Source organism: Chelonoidis abingdonii, chromosome 5, assembly GCF_003597395.2.
Source record: "Chelonoidis abingdonii isolate Lonesome George chromosome 5, CheloAbing_2.0, whole genome shotgun sequence".
In the NCBI taxonomy this organism is placed as follows: Eukaryota; Metazoa; Chordata; order Testudines; family Testudinidae; genus Chelonoidis; species Chelonoidis abingdonii.
This window is the reverse complement of record NC_133773.1, coordinates 33,671,841-33,697,672: the sequence shown is the minus strand read 5'-3', so window position 1 is coordinate 33,697,672 and position 25,832 is coordinate 33,671,841. Positions and strand designations below refer to the sequence as shown.

The following is a 25,832-nucleotide window of genomic DNA, read 5'->3' as shown; positions in this document are numbered from 1 at the left end:
TTTCTATCCACCTTACAGTCCATTCATCCAGCCCATTGTTCTTTAACTTGCTGGCAAGAATACTATAGGAGACTGTATCAAAAGCTTTGCTAAAGTCAAGGAATAACACATCCACTGCTTTCCCCTCATCCGCAGACCCAGTTATCTTGTCACAGAAGGCAGTTAGGTTAGTCAGGCATGACTTGCCCTTGGTGAATCCATGCTAACTGTTCCTGATCACTTTCCTCTCCTCTCAGTGCTTCAGAATTGATTCCTTGAGGACCTACTCCATGATTTTTCCAGGGACTGAGGTGAGGCTTACTGGCACAATACAAATAGTTAATAAAATACGAACCTCAGGAATTGGCTCAAAATAGAGAAGTTATCAAAAGAGAGTAAATCAAGATAATTAAGGTTACTTTTGGAGGGAAAAAAAAAGTTTTTCCTGTCATCTAATTGTACATGAGGGACTCTCTTGTATTCTGTGCTCAAGAAGATTGCAGGAGCACTCCAAAGAGGCACTTACACATCTTTTGAAAAACAAAACTAAGCTAACAATAATATACTTCTAACTCTTTATCTCTCATTTGTGCCCCGTATGTGGAAAGAAATACATGTATGTCCCTGGGTACTTCAAGAAGTCAAACAGTGGTGGGCAGAATTACAACTTGGTGGAATGTAAGATGCTGATCCATTTCCACAGTAATGTGCTATTTTTAAGTCATGCATCATGGCATCTTCAAAGAGGCCAGTCATAATTATGATGGATTAGACTGCAGAGTCAGTCCTAGATGCAGTAATTGTTTCACAGATGCTGCTGATGTGACTTGAATGTCTAATAAATTATGGCTGGGAAAAAATATGTAGAACTGCTAAGTGTATTGGCTCAAACAACTGTTACTGGAGGCGAAAAAATAAACTACTATCCTTAGTAAAGGTGAGTTTTCTTTAAAAGAAAAGTAATTCTCCCCACCACAAACAATTCTATTCAACAGCAGCATCTAAAGCACATGCATGGTGTACTAGCTGAAATAAATACCAGAGGTATGCCATTGCTTGGTATTTCCTAACTTTAAATTGCATTACAAAAAAATTACTATGATTTTTCTGAGCACCTTTTATGGTTTGTAATAAGCCAAGACTCAGGAGGATTGTGAATAACTGAGTTTAGACATGGGGAATCAAGAGTAAGACAAAGTAACCCCAATCCTACAGTTATTCTGAAGAAAGGAAGCTTTTTAAAGGCTTTTTAAACCAGTGAGTTCATACTAGGCTTTGAAGAGTCAAATGGTTTAATCCTGCTTTGGAAAGCCTTCACCACCTCCTTTTATGCTGGAGCCAATCAGAATCCAAGGGACTGGTTGATTTGTAGTGTGAGGATTTTGAGAAGCCTGTGAAGAGTGCATGTATTTTTTGTCGTATAGTAAGGAAGGAAATACGTAGCTTTCAAGGATCATGAGTTTTCCTCCAGAGGAGCAGGCACACTTTGCACGGAGGTTTGCATGCTGAGCTTAGATACAGGCCACACACTTCTCAAGTAGTAAGGCTCTTTTATCCATCAACAAAACACAGAGCAAAAGGAGCTTTTGAAAACTTGTAACAAGAGTTAAACTTTACCCTCTGTGATAAAGTAGAATTCAACCACCAGTGTTAAAATACTGATATGCTTTGAGGACCATGGAGAGGATTCCCCTGGCTCAGTCACACAGACTAATACCTTGTTTTGATAGAAATAAAAAATAATCTGATAGGACAGTGTCAATTACTGTTCTTTGTACTTTACTCAGAATACTGTGTCATTTAGCAGCTTAAACACTCATCTTTCACCTCTGGGAGTTGTTCAGCTGCAAGCTAAGGTATCAAAAGAGAGCAGGTAGGGAATGGAAGGGAAGGAATTTCAGGTTACGGTTAATGTCTCTTTCTTGAACCCCCTTGGGAGGGAATGTAATTCTGCAGCATCCTTTACTTTGCATTTTTGCTTCAAAGAACTATATGGAATGAGGGGAACTTAGAAAGTTTCTGTGATGTGCCAGTATAACAGCGATGTCTATTATGCTTTGGAATAGTCTTCCCAGGAAAGTTACAAATGCCTTATCACCTGGGACTCTTAAAGCTAGCCAGGCCAAGATACTGGAATATATATTGTATACAGAAGAATCCTGCTTTATTAGGGGGGCAGACTAGAACTGATCTTCTCCATCTCTAGTTTCTGTTTTTCAAATTACTTTTTATAAACTGACTTTGTTAGAGATGGGGTTTGGGAAGCAACGTGACTGTAGCATATTTTTGTTGTATAAAGAATAATCCGAGCACATGGAAAAAAGGGTTAAAAGCATATTTAAGAACAAATGGGGGGGGGTTAATCATATGTCCAGCTGTGCAGTTTTGACTAGCATGCACCTGTGATGCTTCGATTGTCCCTAGTTTGAAGTCAGCACCCTGAACAGAAAGGGAATCCCAGTAATCTTATATATGCTATCAATTCTGCTTATAGTAATTTTACATGGCCCCAAGAGCAATTCTTATTTAAAGAGCGTTTCTGAATTCTATTACTCACTTGAGCTTAGTAAGGCAATAATACTCTGGAATTCAGTGCATATTGTATAAATTAGGTGTAATTTGATATTGTAAAAAAAATTAGAGAAGGATAAATAATCCTGTTCTGTGCTCTTGGAGGCAAATCTACTGTGATAGGAGAAATTTTCAAATGTAATAGTCCTCTCTGTGGAGTGGTAATATCAGCCACTTGTGCGGCTCAAGCTTGCTTAGCAGTCCGAGCAAGTATGAATTAATAATAGAGAGCCCTTCATATTCCCTTTCTATGCAAACTAGAAATAATGTCTTCATTGCAAAAATTTGCCTCAGTCAAAATTTTTACCTTAGATTCATTTGTATCTTTATTACATTATGTATTTATTATTTGCTTCATTTTCCTAACTTTCTCAATATGAAATCGTTCTAACATCTGCAAGGTGCTCTGCCAGTCTGTCTTCTGTCATTTGGGCTGTTGGTGGAGAACGATAAAACCAACAAAGAACAAATTATGGAGAGAATGCAACAACAGCTTTCTCTACTTTTTCTGTCATTCTGAACCTTCAGTTGATTTGCCTAATCAGAATTGGACAGTTGTTGGGTGGAATTTGTTCACTACACCCTGGCAGCACTTTTATCCAATGTGAAACCTTTTTATATAAATAAAAGGTAAATATTTTTTTGAATATTTAGATATTTATTGAAGAGAAGAATTTCCAAACGACCCAATTCAAATCCAAGACACACAGATTTTAGGCTTTGCTGCGAAACAAAAACAAAAATACAATTCTAAAGGCAGACTCACAGGCTGCATTCATAATGTCAAGCAAGAACAGTCTGTTGCAGATGAATACCATGATTTTATTTTTTTTCCCTTAAATAAATGCATCATGGTAATGTTAGTATTGTAACAATAAGGAATGAGTGTAGGGATTCTAGTGGAGAGTAGTCAGTTTTTGTTTTATTTTCTCATGTGTGTATTTTGCTAAGGGTGAGATCTTTGGAAAACCAACTTTAAATGACCTAGTCAAACACCTGACAAGTAAAAGGGCGGGAGTGCCTCTCTAACCAGCAAGCTTGGTGGCAATAATCCTTCAGATCAGACAAAAGAGGCTTGGCGTACTATAATCAAACAACAGGATTAGCTCTAAGTCTGAGAACTACAGTTTCTGCATGATTTTCTACCTTACTTGGAAGAAAAATCATTACAGAAAAGTACAGGCGAAGAATATGCACGCAGTAAATACTTACATTTTCATTAAAAATGATTATTAATCATGCAAGAGATTTAGCGTTAAGATAAGTATATTTCTGTTCGAACAGCATTTTCTCATCCCCAGTTTATTTTTGCATGCCCTTTTCTATACTAATCTGAGTTTCTCACCTGTGCATCCATTGTTAGGAACTTACTCAGTGCTGAAAATGTTCTTATCAAGTTTGAAAACACACTTGAACTAATCATGTGCTGAACTTTAGAAAGCATGTCAAATTAAAATGTGAACTAAGACAGTATGTTGCTATAAGATCAGTGGTTTCACATTAACAAACCAAGCATTTTTTCTGCATTTTAAAAGCAAGTCTGTCTAGTTCATTTCACTCTGCTTGCATACCACCATCAGCTTCACATGTTCATGCCCAAACTGATATTGTTTCAGTTCAAGTTTCATCCTTAATTTATTAAAAATAAATCATAATGCAACATAAATAAATGATACTTTATAATAACAAAGTCCAATGCTATTGAAAACACCCTCAGAAAACATTGGGTTTGATTAAACAGGGAGAGACTGCTGTATCGTGGCATGCTGTGCCTAGATAGATCAGGAGGGCAGATGCTCAAATATTGTGTCTGGTCAGTGATTTGATCTGTATCAAATAAAACTAAACTTACACCCTTTTCCCTCTCTTTTTCTCTTTCAGATACGTTAAAAGGGCAGCCTTGTGGATGGCCCCGGAGCAGGCCAGATGGAACAGGATAGAACCAACCATGTTGATGGCAATAGATTGAGCCCATTTTTAATACCACATTCTTCTCATGTTTGCCAGGTAGAGCCCTTGTCAGTGAAGCTGCAGAATGGAAGTTCACTAACAGAGAGAACCCATGCTGAAGTAAATGGTGACCATAAGTGGCTACTTTTTAAGAACAACTATGGAATACCTCACGTGAAGGGAAACCCAAATAATCGTACCAGCCCTGACCTCCTACAGGAAAAGAGAGTGTATTCCAAGTATATGCAAAATGGTGGGATAAAACGCACTTTTAGTGAGCCTTCTCTATATGGCCTTCATCAGAACAAGAAAGTTAAACAAGATGAAGAGGTAAATGGCAAAAAAGATGAGCCAGGGGAAAACAATGAAAAACCAACTGTCTCCAATTCATGCAATGAGAAGAAATCTGTGAGTTTTACTGGACAAGAAAATGCAGCTTCTGATTTTATACAGTCTTCAAGATACAACTGTGATGGTCCAGAAAATCCTGAAGATCTCCAGATTCAGAATGAGCAAGAGAGGGAAAACATTAATTGCCACAACAAGAACATTGTCTTACTACTTAAGAACAAGGCAGTGCCAATGCCTAATGGTGCTACAGTTTCTGCCTCTTCCATGGAAAACATGCATGGTGAACTCCTGGAAAAAACACTGTCTCAATATTATCCAGACCATGTTTCCATTGCAATGCAGAAAAACACATCTCACATAAATGCCATTAACAGTCAGGCTACTAATAAGTTGTCCTATGAGACAACACATTCATCCCATACCTCAGGGCAGATCATTTCCCCACAGACCTCAAACTCTGAGCTGCCTCAAGTGCCAGCTGTAGTGGCTACTGAGGTCTATAATATGAAAGACTCCAGTAAACCACCTGTATTACCAGGTAGCTATTCACTTCAGAAATCAGAACTACAGCTACAGCAACAAAACCCAGGCTATGATACACAACACTTACCTATAGGAAATGGTAGTGTTCATGGAAATATGGGGCGGGCACCCAACCAAGATCTCTCACTAAGTTCCAGCAGTAATCTGCATGCTCACAACAATAGCCTGAAGCGGGTTTCAGAGCAAGCAGAAAAAAATGGTGCTTTGTTTAAAAAAATGGTGCACAACTCAATGTCTAATAAGGATTCCTTCACTCCTCCTCCTGCTTCTGCTCCTCCCTCAGCTCCAGAAATGAACAGCACTCTGTCCATTGCTGTTACAGAAGGACATCACCCCTATGACAACAGAAATGTTGAAACTCTTTCTATAGAAGTGAAGAATGAAGGGCAGCAGGCGGAACTGACGTCCAAGAGTCCTGGCCTTGTCCAGCAACAACCTAACTCTCAACAGAAGCTTCCACAGAAGCCTGAGGTGTCACAACAGGATGGCAGTAAAAGTGATCTTCCAGCTGCCATGATGACCTCCATTCAACAATGCACAGAAGAAATAAAGCCAACATCAGAACCTCACATCCAAGATCTGCAGGTAGTTGGGAACAATGGAGAGTTGCAGCAACACTATCAGCAGCCCCTGGGACAAAAAGAACACGAGATCCCTCCTAAGAAAGGAAAAGACCAAGCGAAACAGCAGCCTCAACGTTATCCAAAACCAGGTTGGATAGAATTGATTTCCACTCATTTCCACCATAGAGACTCCCCACAGAAGCCCAGTGAGGCTTTATTGAGGTCAATTCTCCAGTTCCAGCCAAATCCAATGGAACAGATGCATTCAAACCAGTATACTGGGAATTCTGATGCATTAAAAGAGCCTTCAGGACAATCCCATATCCAGAATATAATACAACAGGAACAAATGCCTCAACTGTACAAAAGCGAGGCAGCACAACTGCAAGTCCATCCTATCGCTGACCAGCAGCTGCAGTCCCAAAAGCACTCTCCCCAGCCACAGCTCACAAAGATGAATTCTCTGGTGAAGTCCTGCGTACAGCAACACCATATGCAACAGCAACTTCATTTCCAAGCAAGACAAGAACAACAAACTGAGCAGCCTTTGGCAGCCCTGTTAAAACAGCAGCACTTAAATCCCCGCACAACAGAGAATGAACAATTCTTACATTCAAACATTTTACAACAGATGTTGCAAAAACAGGCACAGCAGACACAACTGTCACACAGTCCTCAGTTAACCCCCAACCACCACCACCAGCAAGGCCTGCAAAGGAAAAGCAAAGAACTGTCTCAGACCTTTTCCCATTCCCAAAGTGACAATGAACAGCAAATAGATGGGGCATCCTACAGTCAACTTAAACGAGAAGAATGTTTTCAAACCGAGAATAATTATATAAAACCAACTAAGTTCCCTCATAACCCTCAGCTTGGACTAGAGCAGGAACAAAGTAGCAACAGTAAAACTTCCATTTACAATCAGATTCTGAAAACAAATACTAATCTGCAGCATCCTGGCCGTAAGCACTTGGTTTCTGAGAAGAAGGAAAACACCATAAATGCTGAACTCTTTGGAGTAAACAAAATGCAGGACTTGCAACATATGCAATTTTATCCAAATAGTATGACCCCAAAGCAAGAGGTGCATCATTGCTTTCAAGAACAAGAGCAACAATCTCAACAGGCTTCAGTTATACAGCGACCACTCCAACAACCAGAGGGATGTGGTGGGAATTTGAAACAAGATATGTCCAGCCAGCAAGCTACACCAGTTCAGCAAAGGTACTTACCACACAGCCAACAAAGTCTCCTACAAGACGAGAGAGGGTGTCACCTTCATGCTCAACCCCACAAGGATTTTAAAAACCATGCTGCTCTCAGGTGGCATCTCTTACAAAAGCAAGAGCAGCAAATACACCAACAACTCAAACCTGAAATTTGTCCCAGTGTGATGCGCAAGCCTATAAAAGTTGAGGCTGGCTCAAAGTCTAATATCTGCATGCATCTATCAACCGGACAGCTGGAAAACAAAACATGGAAAAAAACAATTAAACAAGAGAATCAGCACTTCAGTTGTGAGAACATGCAACAAAAGAGTATCATTGAGACAATGGAACAGCAGCTGAAACAGATTCAGGTCAAATCACTGTTTGATCACAAAGCTCTTACTATCAAATCACCTAAGCATGTGAAGGTTGAAACAGCAGGTCCTATCACTATCCTATCAAGAAATTCTATTGCTGCAGAATTTGACAGCCACACTTCAGCCTTAGATCAACAAGCAATTCCTTCTGCTGAAAAAACCCCAACTAAAAGAACAGCTGGATCTGTTCTAAATAATTTTTTAGAGTCACCTTCCAAGTTATTGGATACTCCTGTAAAAAATTTATTGGACACACCTGTCAAAACCCAATATGATTTCCCATCATGCAATTGTGTTGGTAAGTGACAAGAAATGTACTAAAAATATATTGTTAATTCACAGTTCGGAAGGTGACTTTCAAAGTTGTTGGGGTTTGGTTTGGTTTGGTTTTTTGTTTGGTTTTATTTTGGGTTGATTTTTGAGAATGCCAGCCATTAGCAAGGGAGAGTTTCAGTTTCTTTCCAGCAACACTAGTTTTTACACTAAAATTAGAGCACCACCATATGTTTCTTACAAAGCAGTTATCTGTCTGGTTTGTGTGCTGGTACATTAATGTATGGCATACAAATCTAATATAAAGTAGATTCTTCAATCTGTTTATCTCTTTGTATCCACTCTCCTTCAGACACAGGCATATATTATGCAAACACATCTGATAAAAAGATCAGCTTCACTATTTAATTTGATGCAGTATTATTTAAGTCAAGGTTGGAGATATTGTTTGTATGAAATATGTCTTGGGGCCAAAACCTGAGATCCTCACTCCATTTTTACTCAGATACACAGTCAAATTACTGAGTGTTTGACTGAGTAAGGGCTGACTGAAAACAGAGGGTTGGATTTTGCATAACCCTTTACATAGGTGCCTTCTTTCTTTCTTCCCTTCCACTCCCTGGTAATGAACAGTGTCAGGGCCAAGCAGAATTTCAGTCACTGTGCTTTAGGAAGCACAGGGATGTTCCATTTCTGCTCTCCTCCATGAGGCTGCAAAGGGGCAAGACCATGGATCCCCTCCCACGCTGCACAAAGCAGGACTGGTGCTGTAGGAAGAGCAGAAGTGTAGTAGCTGGCATGTTCCTCCTTTTCATTCTGCCACACACTGTTTTGTTTGGAGAAATGAGTCTCCACGCTGCTATGGGCACATTTTGAAGTCATTTTTCTGGAGAAATGATTCTCTGCTGTGTTGGGTTGAGACAAAATGTACAGTTCCTCGTTGTGAAGACAAATAGATTTTTTGTGACCTCTCTGATTTATATGTGTGTGTGTGTATATATATATATATACACACAGAGAGAGAGAGAGAGAGAGAGAGAGAGAGAGAAAGCGCCTGCCCCAGGGTATAAAGTTGAAAATATAGTTCTCTACAAATGCAAAGTTGATCTTGTTTTGAGTTGAATCTCAGGAAAACTAACATGAGGGCGAAGGGAGAAAGTACCGTAGTGCATTACCATACTGCAAGAGGAAATACAAAACTGGAAGCTGGTTTCTTGTTTCTACTTGCCACACTTTGAGAAACCATGTAGAAATGGAATGGGGAAATCAAAACTCTGCATTTGTAGTTTTAACTTGTCACTGTTACTTACAGAGTAGATCACCCTGCATTTTCACATCATGGATATATTAAGATAATTTCTCCAATGTATTCAGCACAAAGAGGCTTTTCTTCAACATCTACCCAGTCTACCCCACCCCTTTTTCAGCTAATAGAGCAATTGTGAACTTAACAAGAAGAGTCCGCTCTCCACTCAAGCTGTGTTTAACTTTAGGGGCCACATTTTCAAGCTTTAGGTGTCAAAGTTACACATACATGCAAATACGTGATAGCCCCCTGAAATGATGTTTGCCAAAACGACCACAAAAGTCCTCCCTTCTGAATACTGGGGTGAGAAATCACTGTCAAGTAACTACTGGGAAATGCTCATTTTTAATTTCACTGTAACTGCAAATATATAACAAGCATTTATGCTTGCAAAAGGTACAGTGGCATGCAATATCTACTTGCACACACTGTCACCCATTGTACATGTGTAAATTCATGTTTTGCAAATACACTTGGGCATAATTTGTGGGCCTACCTTAGATATGTATGTGTGAAAGTGTGGCCCCCAAAAATTCATAACAGAGTCCTACCTGGCCAGCTGTGGGTAAGCTTTGCAATGCAATTTGTTATATTAAATAATTATGCTTTAAGGCAATAACCTTGATTTTATTTTAAACAGAGCAAATTATTGAAAAAGACGAAGGTCCTTTCTATACCCATCTAGGAGCCGGTCCTAACGTGGCAGCTATTAGAGAAATCATGGAAGAAAGGTAATTAGGGCAAAGGCACAGGACAGATTAACATTTATCCTTTTGTGTATGTCAGAATTTTTCCAGTCTTTACACATAAAGTAGTAAACAATTGCAAATGGAGTAATTATTTGTAGGCTTAACTGCTCCAGTGTTACCAGCTTTACATACTGTGCTATTCACCAGAGAGTCACAATATTTGACAGGGCTAATAGTCTGCTGGCTGGCACAGACTGCCCACTTTGAGACAGATGCCAGCAAACCCAAGCGGGGACAAGTATTCATAAGCCTGCCAAGCAAGTGTTGGCTATGGCTGCAAAAGCAGGCAGAGACCTGGTATTCCCAGTGGGGGATGCACATGCCAAGATAGGAAGAAGATGGAGGGATGAGAGCACTGAAAAGCAAACTTCAAGCAAAATGTTATATACAAAAAGACTTAAAATGGCTTAATCCTACTCACTTTCTTCCTGCAGTGTGTTCAGTTATAATAATGGGAGCAAAGTAAGATTTGGTCCTGACACTCAATAAGCAATTCTTTAGCAAAACATCTTCCCTTCCATTATATGAAGAGAGTGTTATTCAGATTGATAGAATAAATTATATATCACAGGATACTATGTTACTAGCATTTTCCAGATTACCAGCAAAACAAATGCTTAGGATATATATATAATAATTATATAGAGATGTGAGTCGTTTATATATTACATAAATGTAAAACACTACTAACATTAATAAGATGTTAAAGTGGAGAACTCCAGCATACAACAGTAAGGTTCTGCTGCCACTTGAAAACTGCCATACTGCACAACCCATATGTGCAGAGACACTATGTGCCAAATCCTGAGGTCCTCACTCTGCTCTCTCTCTGTTTTTACTTACTCTATACCCAGGCTATTTGAAGTTTGCTTGAGTAAGGACTGTAGGATTTGAACCTGATCTGTTGGGGACAGATTGAAGCTAGCAGGTCCACAGGGGAGTGGTACAGTATAAGGAGCTTCTTTCCCCTTCAATTCCTGTGCAGGGCTGGCCCCAGCTGCAGACCTTGCACTAGCCCAAGTACTTCTGTCTAAGGGTACGTCTACACTACGGGATTATTCCGATTTTACATAAACCGGTTTTATAAAACAGATTGTATAAAGTCGAGTGCACACAGCCACACTAAGCACATTAATTTGGCGGTGTGCATCCATGGTCCGAGGCTAGCATCGATTTCCAGAGCGTTGTACTGTGGGTAGCTATTCCGTAGCTATTCCATAGTTCCCGCAGTCTCCCCCGCCCATTGGAATTCTGGGTTGAGAGCTCCAGTGGCTGAAGGGGCAAAAAATCATTTCGCGGGTGGTTCTGGGTAAATGTCGTCAAGTCATTCCTTAAACCTCCGGGAAAGCAACGCCAGACCAATAACATTTTCGCGCCTCTTTTTTCCTAGGGATTGCCCTGGAGACCCGCCATAGGCATGGCAACCATGGAAGGCCCGTTCAGCGTTTTGTTTTTTTTGTTTGTTTTTTTTTTTATACAGTCACCGTATGTGTCATTGATGCCGCGGACAGAGGCGATAGTCCAGCGCTAGCAGCAGCAGCATTCCATTTGCTTTTGCATGATAGCAGAGATGGTTATCAGTCGTTCTTACCGTCTGCTGGCCAGCGTAAATTGGCAGATGAGATGATGGTTACTGTCCTCTGTACTGTCCCGCGATATCATGGGTGCCCCTGGCTGAAAGATCAGCCGGGGCGCAAAGGCAAAAAGCTGGGAATGACGTCCGAAGTCAATCCCTCCTTTAATGTTTCTAAAGAATAGCATCGATTCCTGCCTACAATATGGGCAGAGTGTACTAGAGAACCATGTTATCAGAATTCCTTAAAACAAAGGAAGTGATGAGCAACATGCCATTCCACGGGGATGCCCCTGCAACAACACCACCTGTGCTTCCCTCCTCACCCAACCTTCCGGGCTGCCCATGGCAGTGTCCCCCCATTTGTGTCGGTGAAGTTCTATAAAGATGGCAGGAATAAGAAAGAACATGACTCATAGGTGGAATAAAAGAGGGGGATGGCCAGCCGCCCGGTGCTAAATGACAGGTCCACGCAGGACAGAATTCTTTTAGCACAGGAAGGGAGGGGGCCGATGGAGCTCAGCCCATGCTATGATAAGGAAGGTTACACAGCCGTTCTGTACTTCTACTGGGAATGACGAAATCATCCTATTTTCACCCAGTGCCCTGCCAGCCCACTCAAGCCAGCCAGGACACTCACGGTTATAACAAGGAGTTACCAGTCCTACTGCACCATCTGCCACCAGGCAGGGGAGAGGAGTGGATACTGCTCTCACTGCTGCAGCATCGCATCTACCAGCAGCATTCAGTGACATAGGGTGACATTGAAAAAAGTCAGAAACGATTTCTTCCTTTTCTTCACGGGGGGGGGGAGTAATTGAGGAGCTATCCCTGAACACGCCGGACAATGTTTGAACCCTAACGGGATTGGGAGGTCAGCCAAGAATGCAATACTTTTCAGAAGCTCTGTGGTAGTGGATCCTCAGTACCACCCTCAAGCGCATTTGAGTCTCTGGCTTTACGCTTGTCACGCAGCACTGTGTAGCCTGGAGATTTTTTTTTCAACGCTTTGGCATTTCGCTTCTGTAACGGACATACAGCGATCAGATCCAGTATCTTCTTACGGTCCATGCTGGGCTCTTTTTGATTTGCACTGCATTGCCACCTGTCTGATCAGAGTTCAGCAGGCAACAGGAAATGAAAATCAAATTTCGCGTGGCTTCCTGTTTACCTGGCCACTGCATCCGAGTTCAGATTGCGTCCAGAGCGAGCTAAGGGTGCATGGGAAAGGCCTGAGGCCAAGTACTGACGATTTTGCGACTCACACTAACCCTAACCGATATGGTAATACCGGATTATAGCGCTACTAACCCGTCGTCGGGGAGGAATACAGAAACCGATTTAAAGAGCCCTTTATATCGATGTAAAGGGCCTCGTAGTGTGGACGGGTACAGCGTTAAATCGGTTTAATGCTGCTAAAATCAGTTTAAACGCGTAGTGTAGACCAGGCCTAACATGGTAAGCAGCATTAGCAACTCTAACAAGGGAGTGTGATGCTGGCTGGTTCATGCTAGGGTCCCAGTCCTCACTTGAAAACTGACAAATACATAGCTGACATCAGTCTGGCTCACTGCTGCGTTAGTATTGTTAAAATAGGTATTAGAATTATAAAAATGTGATTACTGTTTAGACTGTATTGAATGTTTGTAAGTTCCTGCATGCATTAATCATCATTAATTATAACATCTGTGTCCTATATTGTAAGGTAATATTTGAACGTTGTATTATAAGCCTCTGTGATTGTGTATATCACCAGACAAGAGAGTCGTTAACTAATATAAAGTGCTGATCTCCAACAGAAGGTGTTGCATCCTTGCCAACAAGGAAGGCCTCTCAACACCAGACAAACTATTGTGGAACATTAAAGAGGACAAAAAACTTTGTCCCCTGGCCAAAGAAGATGAAACATCCAGTGCCTCCCATCAGCTGAGTTTGCAGTTGAAAGGGCAAGGGGAGAGGGAATAAAAACCCCTAACAAGAAGGCACTATGTCTTTATGCTACTTGGACTCTGGAAGACAAGGATGACTGGGCATAAGAAAAAAGATCCCCAGTGCTTAGTCTAGGTTAACCCTAAAAGACATCTAGAGCTTGCTTATTATAGAAGCTTTATTACTTTTTGAAAGTTAAGACTGGAACTCATTTGTGTCTATATATGTTTATGTGCTATAACCTTGTAAATAACTTTCATGTTTCCTTTCCTATTTAATATGTTTTTAGACAGTTTACTATAGGATTGGCTACAAGCATTGTCTGTGGTATAAGATCTAAATTGTGATTGACCTGGGGTAAGTGACTGGTCATTTGGGACTCAGAGTAATCTCTGGTGTAAGGGACCATCTGTCACAAAGGCAGCTCACCTGGGTGGCAAGACAGATCGGAGTACCCAAGGGGACTGTCTCTGACTCCATGTTAAGGCTGTTATAGTGCCTGAGGAGTTCACACTTGATAACTGGTTGGTGAAATCTGAGTAAGGCACTCACAACCAATTTGGGATTTGTGCCCTGTTCCCTAACAGTCTGCCCTGTGATTAGTACTCACATTCTTGAGCCACTGCAGAACAGCTTGTCACTGGCATAGCTGTGACAGGATTCACATACCACAGGTCAGTTAAGGTTATAGATCTTAACCCCAGCGCTGCTAAAAGTTTTAAATTGATACTGAGAGTTCTAAAAGATAAAGAATAGACACGAGTGAACCACAGTCATATGATGGTCTTGTGAGAAAAGAACTTGAACAGTTACATTTGGAGAGTGGACCATCCTATAAAAAGAAGGCCCCACTTCAGGAGCTAAGAACTTTGCTCATAATTTTTGACCAGACACCAGGGGAAGAAGAGGTGGTGGAGCCCTAGGACCTTCCTACCCGAGATGCCACAGAGGAGACCACCACAGGAAACTGGCCCAATTGACTGGAGAGCCCAGGAAGAACTCAAGCACAAGAGACTGATAGCAGAACTGCCAATCAGGGAGGCCAAGGCAGCAGGAGAGAGAGCCCACTTTAATCTCATGAAAGTTCAAGCAATGCAGCTCAAAATATTGGAGCACAAAAAAAGCTTCTCCATGCAGTGAGTACACCCCACCACCACCACCACCACGCAAGGGAGTGGGAGAAAGTCCACCCAACTTATAAAGAAACTGACTGTATACAAGAATTCCTGTCCACCTTTGAGAGACTATGTGGGATGCACTATATCCCAGCAGAGAAACAGATGTCTGTCCTCTTAACCAGATTAACTAGGAAAGCCAGACAAGTTTTTAATGATATGGAGGAGAGTGATGCCATGGTGTATATAAAATTTAAAGAAAAAGTATTGAAAAGATTTAAAATTGCCCCTGAGACCTATCAGTTGAAGTATAGAAACCTCAGAATGTTTGACAATGTCAGTCATCTTGAATATGTACATAAAATGTGTAATTATATAAGAAAATGGGAAATGGAGGTTGTAGCCTTGGGAGGTGCCAGGATAATGGCCACTTGTGATGATGAGGAATGGTGAAGGTGAATATGGAAAACTGATCTGATGGCTCAGAAGCAATTGTTATGGGTAATTACAGATGTGAAAAAGGCAGCCATCTGTGACAAATAGCCAACCACAGTTTTCGAGGCTGACGAAATTGCTGATAAATATGTTGCATTAAGGGCCCATGGCGAGTGCAAATCCCAGGGGAAGGCAAATCCTCATGTCACCCAGGTTAAGAAGAAAGAGGAGATTGGAAATAAACGTAACCCAAACTTTGATTTAAAAAAAGCAACAACAACAAGGGAACCCAGGGACCAAAAGGGAAATCAAGTAGTCTGCCATCACTGTGGGGCTCCCCGCCATATAAAATCATATTGCCTAAAACTTAAGGTGACCTCACAATCCACACCCCCACTTGCCACAGTGAGTGACACTACCCTGGCTTCAGAGGCAGCAATAGAGCAGGAGAAAATAATTCTGAACTATATTAGGACTGAACCTTGGGAAGGTAGTTCAGAATTTATGTAAAATGCAAAATGGAAATGGCATAGATTGTAAGGGCTGGAGGGACACAGAGCCCTCACTTTGGTCAAGGAAAGTTTGATAAGGGAGGAAGACAGACTTCCTGATAAGAGTTTAAATATATTAAGCTTTGGCTGAATATTCTGTACCTTTGGCCAAGGTCTACCTTAAGTTTGAGGATTTTAAAGGAGATATTATTGTGGGCATTAGGAATCTACTTCCCAGTAATGTTGTAATAGATAGCGATACCTTAGCCATGTCTAAGCAAGTCAATGTTGTAACTTGCAGCCAGAAGGAGTATCACTGTACTTCACCTGGCGTATCTACGGACAGCTGGGAGGGTGCAAGTGGGAAGGAAATGCCCTCAGTCCTTTAGAAGCTGTGAGTAACAGTCTCTCCCCAGAGATTCCATGGCTTTGCCAGAGTCTGCTCTTAACTTAAGTGAAACACAGAAGGAATTTACTGAGGCTCAAGAGGCTGATCCTTCCCTGCACCAGGAGAAGAGCGCAGCTCAGAATAATACTCTGATGGGGAAGGAAAGGGTAGATTTTTTCTAGAAGGAGGTTTGTTGTAGAGGGAGGCTTCCATAAGGAAAAAGAGGCACCACGGTGAAGTTTGCAAGCAGGTGCTTGTGTTTGATAAGTACAGGACAGCGTGGCTGCAGGGTAGTTCCTGACTGCTCCTTTGTTGGACACTTAGGGGTGAAGGGAACTTATGATAGGCTCCAACAGAATTTTTATTAGCCTCACATGTGTGAGACGGTAAAAAAGTACTGTAAGAGTTGTGTCATATCTCAGAAGCATAAGAGGTTAAATGGATTCTGCAAGGCACCTTGGCAACCATTGCCCATCATTAAGGAGGTGTTTGCCAAAGTGTTTGTAGACATTGTGGGACCCGTACCCAGACCTTCTAGGAATGGAGAGAAATGTATACTGACTATGATGGATTCTGCCACCAGGTACCTGAAATGAGAGCTCTATCTAATGTACAAGCGGTTGTGGCTACTGCCCTAATGACCAGTTATAGCAGGGTACGTTTTCCCAGGGAAATCTTGTCAAATTGTGTTGCAAATTTCATGCCTGTCATTTTCAGAAAGTTACAAGACTTGTGTGGAGTGAGGCATATAAAGGCCACCACAGTCATCCAGAAACTAATGTGGTGGTAGAAAGATTCCGTAGGATATTGAAGTCTCTGATGAGGATGTGTGGTACCCAGCGAGAGAATGACTGAGATGTTTGCTCCCTTGTTTGTTGTTTGTGTACCCCAAGAGTCTACATGGTTTTCCCTCTTTGAGCTCCTTGATGAGAGACAGGTGAGGGGACCTCTAGATTTAATTCAAGACTCTGGGAGGGTAGTACAGAGGAGTTAGGAAAGCCTGTAGGGGAGTATGCCACTCATTCTAAAGACAATTTAATGGCTATGATGGACTTAATGCATCAGAATCTTGAAAGGAGTCAGATGTCTCAGAAAGCTTGGTATGACAGGCATGCTAAAGAAAGTCTTTTGATATAGGTGATTTGGTATTGATTCCTGGGAGGAAAAACAAGATACAAGATTCCTGGGAGGAACCTTTCGAGGTAAAGGAGAGAGGGAATGAGGTCACTTATGATGTAATGAAACCCCATGGCAGGGAAGCTGTGCAAACAGTACATGTCAATAGATTGAAGGCTCACAGACAGAGAGATGGCAATGAATATGATTTGTTATACTTCTGAGGGAACATTTTCTTCGCCTTTAATGATTTGGTCATGGAAAGTAACAAAGAGACTACTCTGGAGAGCACTGAGATTTGAGAGGGTTTGAACCCAGCCAAAAGCAGGAGATATTGGTTTTCTTGAAATACCACAGGCAGGGGCATTCATTTTCCAACCTCCTGGGTTGGATTTAAAAAATAATGCACTCTATTGAAACTACAGCCCCCTGCCCTGCTCCTAGCAGAGCCTATGCTAACAGTGAAATGCAAAGGCAAATTCAGGAGGAATTGTAGAGCATGGTAGACATAGGAATGATCACTAAATCAAAAAGTCCCTGGGTGTCTCCTATTGTGATGGTACCTAAAAGAGATAAATCACAAGATTTTGTTTGGATTTTAGAAATGTACACACCATCACCCAACCTGATCCCTACCCCAACCCTGGATAGAGAACCAGTAGAGACATCCAAGTTTATTCTTCCTATCAGCTGAGTTTTCAACTCAAAGTGCAAGTGAAGGGAATAAAACCCCCTAACAAGAAGGAACTGTATCTTTATGCTGCTTGGACTCTGGAAGACAAGGATGACTGGGTATAAGAAAAAAGATCTCCAGTGCTTAGCCTGGGTTAGCCCTAAAGGACGTCTAGAGCGTGTTTATTATAGAAACTTCTATTACTTTTTGAAAGTTAAGATTGGAACTCATTTGTGTGAATATACGTTTACCTTCTTTAACCTTGTAAACAACTTTCTTGTTTCCTTTTCCTTGTTAATAAATCTTTAGATAGTTTATTATAGGATTGGCTGCAAGCATTTTCTTTGGTGTGAGATATAAAGTGTAACTGATCTGGGGTAAGTGACCAGTCTTTTAGGATTGGGGGTTGCCTGAATATTGCTGTGACCTTTAGTGTACGAGTTCATCTGTCACAAAGGCAGGCTCAAATGGGTGGCAAGACAAATCAGAGTACCCAAGGGGACTGTGTCTGACTCCATGTGAAGGCTGTTATAGTGCCTGAGGAGTTCACACTCGATAATTGGTTGGTGAAATCTGAGTAAGGAACTCGCAACCAATTTGAGGTTTGTGCCCTGTTCCCTGACAGTCTGCCCCATGGTTAGTACTCATGCTCTTGAGCCACTGCAGGGCAGCTTGATAGGATGGGTGGACCATATCCCACACTCCTCACTGCACAGGGGAGCACGCACCTTTAGAAGTTGGTACAGACTGCACCTGGGATGCAGTACATTTGTAACTTCACAGCATTCCCAGCTCAGGGCTTTAGTTCTACCAGTTAGGCCTTAATATTTACATTTAATCAGTAAAAGAGAAAATCCTACATAGGAGACTTCGGCAGCGTTACAGAAGAAACTTTAATTTTTCAAAAGTTTTGACTTTTGAGGGCTTGATTTCACAATTTATTGTATTCAGTTTTTTGCATTTAAATTTCTGCTGTTTTGGCATCAGGAGAAGATCGTGAGGTATTTTGATTGACAACCCTCATACACTCAGCTGGCTTCACCAGAAAAGCTCAAAAATGACGTGAACAGAAGCAGGCTGGGAATCTTTTCTATTGTAGGAGCTGTGTGGTTCAAGATAGCTTTGTAGTTGCTCAGCCATTTGGCTCTTACAGCTAATACAGCACCCCTAAGTCAACCTTCCTTTAAAACACACATTGAAATAACTATACAAATATTCTAAAACACATATATCCAACTGCTGAGTTTAAACATACTGTAACATTGACATTACTGAACTAGCTTTCAACACACTTGGCTTTATTTTTAAGCCTTTAGATCTACAAAACAAGCTATGTCTGGAATTTCTAGTTATGTGAGAACAAATGTCTTGCGTGAATCCATGGAAATGTGTGTTTATCTTTTCCCTCATCCATCCTCTACACTGCTCACATAACTCAAAACTATCAGCTCCTATTTTGCAACTTAAGGAAAGAGGTCAGAAGAGATAAAAAGTATATCTTATCTTCACTGTATAACTTACTGTTGTGAATAATATTATAGAAACATATTGCAGTGCAACCTGATTAGCTAATTGATAGGAAAAATGGTTTTATAAAGAATTAAAACTGTTTTGCACATGTTTAATTTTTTTTAAAAACAGCTGTACATTAACATCTTAGCCTTTAACTAGGAAAAAGGCGACATACTAATTGCCTTTACCACAGGTGTAGTCCAACATGATTGGGATTTTGGCTATATAATTACCCGGGGTAGTATGGAATTGCAACTCCATAGCACCACATCTAGGAATTATTCCTTTTTCCCCTTCTTTTACTGATGAAGAAAATTTAATACAAACATTTGTATTTAATTTGAACACTAATAAGAAAAGCAAAACTGAACATTCCAATAGCGGAGTTACCTTGGCCACACGACACATTTGTAATGCTTTCTGTTACTAGTTAGAATATTACATATATAGTAGAATGTGATCTGGCCCAAATGCTACCCTCATTTATGTCCATACAACATAACTGATGTCAACAGAGTTGCACAAGTAGTCCACCCAAAAACAGGATTTGGCCCAGTTATGAAATGTGGCTAAATTAATGTTGCATTTACTGAGAGCTGTTCAAATTTGCAACTAAGTGGGCTGTTTCAATTTTGGTACATTATTGTGTTGTGCAGAAGGGCACCACAACATCAGCAGTGCCTTTAGGCAAATGCCTCTGGGGGACACGGAAGGAGGAGTGTGTTTAGAAATGACAACAGATCTCACAGTTCTTTTATAGATGCAGTGATGGTTCTGCACAGCACAGGCTTCAAACTGCCAGCTGGTTCATTGCGGGGGGAGGAGTGCATGGAGGGCTGACTATGTCTCCTTTGGGCTGTATGCTGCTGCCTGTGGTTCTTAGACACTCACAACTTTGGACCAGATTCCACTCCAAAAGTGTAATTACTCCTGATTTACATTAAGATAATTGAGAATCAAACCAGATTGCCAAATCTGCAAAGCTTTAGAGACACATCATCAAAGGCATTATTTTAGTGTATCCTTTAGCCCTGCTTAGGTATAGAAGGCAGGCATAATCCTTATCCATACTTAATACTAAATGCAACAAGTGACTAGGAATGGATGATAATCTACGATTATGTCTTAAAATAATTGATTTGTGACTTTTTGCTGACTTATGCTGTGTCTAAAGCAGAAATCAGTATAGAAAGTGAGTGAATGCAGGGCCGGCGCTTCCATTTAGGCGACCACCAGGATTTGGGAGGGCAGCATTTTGCCGCCCTCGGCAGCAATTCGGCGGCGGGGGGTCCTTTAGCGCTCTGGGTCATCGGGGGCAATTCTGTGGTGGGTCCTTCACTCGATCCAGGACCCGCCGCCAAAGTGCCCCGAAGACTGGGAGCGCGGAAGGATCCCCACCTAGGGCCCCAAAAACCCTGGCGCCACTCCTGAATGAATGTAACTATTGCATCCCAACTATTCCATGACAATGATAAACTGAAAAAATGACTACCTACAGTTAAAAAAAAAAAAAAAAGGGGGGGGGCTAAAATATCTGTCAAATGTGTGTTTCCAAATGATCAAATACAGCAAATTCACTATAGAAAGGAGCTATCTGCTTTGAAAAATTTAGCACAGATGGACAATTTTAGTCCTTTATGAGCAACTAAATATATTTTACAAAATGGCCTCTTTCACCATAGCAACATATTATTGTACTGATATGAATAAGACAAACATTACGATTCACCCCTTCTTGCTTAGAGCTAAGAGGTTTATTTCTTAAGATAAGATGAAGAAATGTGCTCAAATTTTAAGTATTTGTGCAGACCACATTCAAATTCAACTGCTTATTGTATTTTTTTTTATTTGCTTGTTTGTTTAAGATTTGGACAGAAGGGTAAAGCTATAAGGATTGAGAGGGTCATCTATACTGGAAAAGAAGGCAAAAGTTCTCAGGGATGTCCTATTGCTAAATGGGTAAGAGTGATATCTACATGTCCTTAATAATCTAGTTCAGTTTGATCATTCATTCATGTATTTATTTTAGTTGAAGTAGAATTCAAAGACCTAAGTACCAACAATATCTCAGTCTGCCCACTTGCCCACACTGAGCCATTTTCTGCCCTCACACCTTTGCAGTTCCTTCAGCTGAGTTGCATGCGTGTAAGTGAAAGCAAAATTTGGCTTAGAGTTATGAAAAGGAAGATACATTCTCTTAAGAGCCAGAATATTAGACATGCTTCTTACTGTCACATTTAGTGTAGAAATAATTAAGAGATGCAACAGCACTACTACAATGTTTTGAAACTACACTCTCTGATCAACAGAGGCAGCACGCTGTTTTAGTAAATATTCTCTGCTCTGGCATGATCATTACTGAGTACTTCAGCCCGGTTAACAGGAAACAAGATGAGGACAAATTGATGCCTTTTTAATGATAGTCTTTTTGTATGCCAGACTGTACCCTCTTGTAGAAATACCCACAGTAATATGGGCACTGAGAAGCAGAAATTGTCTTTCTACTTTGTTTGAACTTCACCTACCTATCACGTGTGCGTGCTGCCATAATGTTTACACATGATAATTAATAATAAGGGCACATGAGATCACAACACACAGAGGCTGACCTCAAGTTTGCAATTTGTCATCTGGGCACAGCAGGAATCAGGGGAGAGAAATGAGGGCAGGCTCGTCTGTGAAGCTTTTCTAAGCTCTTCCCCCAATCTGTGTGGCTCTTGCAGAAAAGAGGCCTAAATTATTCACTGTTGCTTTAGGGAGGATTTATTTGGGAACAGATATCTACTGCCATCACTGCAGAGGGAAATACCATGGAGAGTATCTAGCTTTTCCTACCCCCTCTACTACAGCAGTGCTCTGTTCTGCCATAATATCGTCCTGGCTCAGAGAATAAAGGAGATATTCTGCAAAGGTGACATTGCACCTACCCCAGCTCTTCTGTGCTCTTCGGACAGGATCTATCTCATCTAGACTCCCTCTGTTTCAGGAAACAGAAGGGAACGATCCTGGCCCTTATCAGTATACTACTCAATGGAGGCAAGAATCTGTGTGTCAGGGTACATCTTCACTACTGGCCGTATCGGCGGGTAGCAATCAATTTCTCGGGGATCGATATATCGCGTCTCATCTAGACGCGATATATCGATCCCCAAACGAGCTCCTGTCGACTCCGGAACTCCACCAACGTGAACGGTGGTAGTGGAGTCGACAGGGGGAGCCACGGACATCGATCCCGCGCCGTGAGGATGGTAGGTAACTCGATCTAAGATACTTCGAATTCAGCTACGCTAGTCATGTAGCTGAAGCTGCGTATCTTATATCGATTTCCCCCCCTAGTGTAGACCAGCCCTCAGAAGCATCAAGGGGGAAAATGTTTATTGGCAAATGTAACTTTTTACCATTACTGTTGAGGTTTCATGTTCTCTTGCTTCTCATTAAGAAATGCCTTTTTGGGGGGGGGATGGTGTTGCAGGTAGTTCGTAGAAGTAGTGACGAAGAAAAGCTGCTTTGCTTGGTGCGGGAACGAGCTGGCCATACCTGTGAAACCGCAGTGATAGTGATCCTTATCCTGGTATGGGAGGGGATTTCCCCGAGTCTGGCAGACAAACTGTATTCGGAACTCACCGACACTCTAAGGAAGTATGGCACACTCACAAACCGACGGTGTGCCCTGAATGAAGAGTAAGTGAAACAAATCATATTCTCCTTCCCCTTGAGTATGCAATCAAGCTACAGCCAAAAGGGCTGTTCTCAAACAAACACAAGTTCCACTTAAGTCTTAGATCTGATTTTCCCCTCACTGGTTTTCTACTGGTGTCACTATTAACCTCACTGGAGTTACTCTTGATATAGGCTGGCGTAAATGAGAACACAAGAGGGCTCATTACTTCAGTGGTAATTGTACTTGCCCTTGTCTGATAGAGAGCAGAATTTGACTCACAAAAGTTTATCTAGATCCAGTAGGGCAAATTCTGTGTTGGATTTCACCCCATGTAACACCGGTAAAGTCATGGCAGGGGGGAGGATTTTAGTTCAGAAGCTGCAAGATGTGTACATACACCACTTTTAAAATAGCCAATTCAAGTTATATATTCAGGGCTTGAAGCAGGGGCGGCTCTAGACATTTTGCGGCCCCAAGCACGAGGGGTGCTCTGCCAGTCGCTGGTCCCATGGCTCCGGTGGACCTCCCACAGGCGTGCCTGCGGGAGGTCCACCGGAGCCGCGGGACCAGCAAACCCTCCGCAGGCATGCCGCCAAAGGCAGCCTGCCTGCCACCCTCCCGGTGACTGGCAGAGCGCCCCCCGCGGCATGCCACCCCAAGCACCGCGCTTGGCATGCTGGGGCCTGGAGCTGCCCCTGGCTTGAAGAAACTTCTCTTGAGATCAAGCTACTTTTGAGATTTTGAAACCCTACCATCCTTGTGTGGGAGACAAATTAAGCATCATTACCGTCAATGAAGACCTCTTTCTGCACTCACAATTAAAATATCTCAATATAAAACAGACATTCAATATATGTGCTTTTCCATCTAGGCTCACAGGAGTGCATAAGGAGATTTAGCTGTGTGATTTCTATATAACATTAAGTTGTGTGGCTACAGTTTTTAATGACGGTTCATTTTAAATCTCCCCTCACCCACAAAAAAATTAGATAAGTGAGCACAAATTCTCTTAAGGCTTCATCTAAACAGAGAAGCACTTTAAAAAGCTTAGTGGCTAACAAAACCTTGATCGTCTGTCAAAATATTTAATGATTTGTAACATCTTTGTTTGAGTCAACTATTTTACAGCTAAGAAATTGTACAGCTTGTTCTCCTTTGCCTCGTTCTCCCTTTGATGGCTATACACAGAAGGAAACTCCATTCAAAACAACGTTTACTTTATTACAAATATTCTGTTCTCTCTTTTTGGTAGCATGGGCATGGCTTTGTTTCAGGAACTTAGTCCTATTCCAGTTGGCAAACGGCAGTGAGTTAAACTAGTTTTTCCTAGAAAGTCAAGAGGCCACTTATTTGCCAAAGCTTTATCTTATGGGGCCAAAACCTGGGCCAGGCTATTCAAGCACAGAAAGCCAAAAAGAAGCAAAAATCCTGCACTAATGGTGGGCAAATAAGGAGAAATGCCACACGAAAGAACTCTACCCCCATATACATAAACATGTACACAGTTGACATGAATTGCATGAATTTTCAAGCATGCAGACTTTTACCATGTATGGCTTTACATGCTGTTGATAGCCACATAAATGTTTCTCTTATTCCTTAGACGGACTTGTGCATGTCAAGGGCTGGACCCTGAGACTTGTGGTGCTTCTTTTTCCTTTGGTTGCTCCTGGAGCATGTACTACAATGGGTGCAAGTTTGCCAGAAGCAAGGTCCCAAGGAAGTTTAAGCTGTTGGGGGATGATCCAAAAGAGGTTGGTGTTAATTTTAAAGTGAAGTTTGCCTCATTATATAAAATGTTTCTGTTCTTGTGGAGTTGAGGTACAATAGACACAGGGACAGAATCTAATTTGAAATCTACCCACATAGGGAAATTAAGTAGGTGTCAGTCAAAATGGATTTACCCCTCCCACTGAGCCAGCTTAATTGACTGCCAAAACGTTGACAGCAGATCAAAACTATGAGATATGAAACGATATATGTAGGTTTTGTGAAAGGGCACACCCAGAACAGTTGTGGCTATATCAGGCCCTCAGACAAGCTTTGCACATACAGTTTCCACAATGGCAGAATACAGGATGTATTAGGTTGAGGCATATAACTTTTTGCAGCTCCAAGCTGGACTAAATTGCATGGAGACAGTATGAGGGAGCTGTGAGATACAGTGGGAGTGAAAGAATGAAAGAACTGGGAGGACTCATTCAGTGGATGCTGCTGCCTCGCCAACAGTGTAGGAAAGGTTTCCAGAGTGGCCTCTAAGATGCTGTAAGTACTGGACCCAGAACTGCATGCTGATCATATCAAAGCATGTCGTGGAGCTCTGCAGCCATGCCTGTAGCTGGGGAACAAGTTGACTTTGAAGTTCTGACTCCAGTGGGTTCTAGATACCCTCAGCTAACAGGCCTGCTAATTGTTAATGGGCTGCCTTTCTGTGGAGGGTTCTACTCTCTGATTGCCTGGCTTACTTTTTTGGCACATACAAGTGCAAATATGTCCCCTACTGTGGGGCTTGTCTGCTGATGGATGGGCCACATAACATACTCAAAGCTGGGGGCATTTTATGCAAAACCCATAATATTTAGCATTTCAGACATATAGTCCGTGACTTATCATGTAATTAGAGAGCTGGTCACATTTTTTGTATTCTCAAAATTTTTATGAAAAAGGCAAGAATTTTGATAACATTTATCATGGAATTTTTTTACTTTTTTTTAAACTATCTGTTCATGTGACATTTTTATGCCTTTGTACTATATCTAGCAGGCATCATATATGGCCTGTGGGTTATATTAGCACACTTGATATTCTATTAAAAACGTTATCATCACTGAGACAGTTGTAACTTTTGACACTCTTCTTCCCTCTATTATAAAACACCTATGCTCGATGAGACTGCAACAAAGAAAGTGTGATATGTATCACACGTGGGATCTACACAAAGACTCAAAGAAAAAGTGACATTTCATGAGTTGTAACTTGTAGGCTGGAAAGAAAAGCAACGTAATGGTTCCAGGCTTTGATAACAACCAAAAAAAGAGACACAGTGAAAAGTTTTTGATAATGTCATAC

At 41.5% G+C, this 25,832-nt stretch overlaps 1 protein-coding gene across 1 annotated transcript in view; it reads left to right on the top strand.

The window, feature by feature from the left end:
* The window catches only part of TET2 (tet methylcytosine dioxygenase 2), a 101,799-nt gene that overhangs the window by 64,393 nt on the left and 11,574 nt on the right, over nucleotides 1–25,832 (top strand). Inside the window, exons 2-6 of the mRNA XM_032794254.2 lie at nucleotides 4,432–7,840; nucleotides 9,762–9,852; nucleotides 20,968–21,061; nucleotides 22,575–22,783; nucleotides 24,367–24,517. Coding sequence (XP_032650145.1) covers nucleotides 4,477–7,840; nucleotides 9,762–9,852; nucleotides 20,968–21,061; nucleotides 22,575–22,783; nucleotides 24,367–24,517 — 3,909 coding nt within the window. The 5' untranslated portion in view covers nucleotides 4,432–4,476. The remainder of the gene's footprint in view (nucleotides 1–4,431; nucleotides 7,841–9,761; nucleotides 9,853–20,967; nucleotides 21,062–22,574; nucleotides 22,784–24,366; nucleotides 24,518–25,832) is intronic.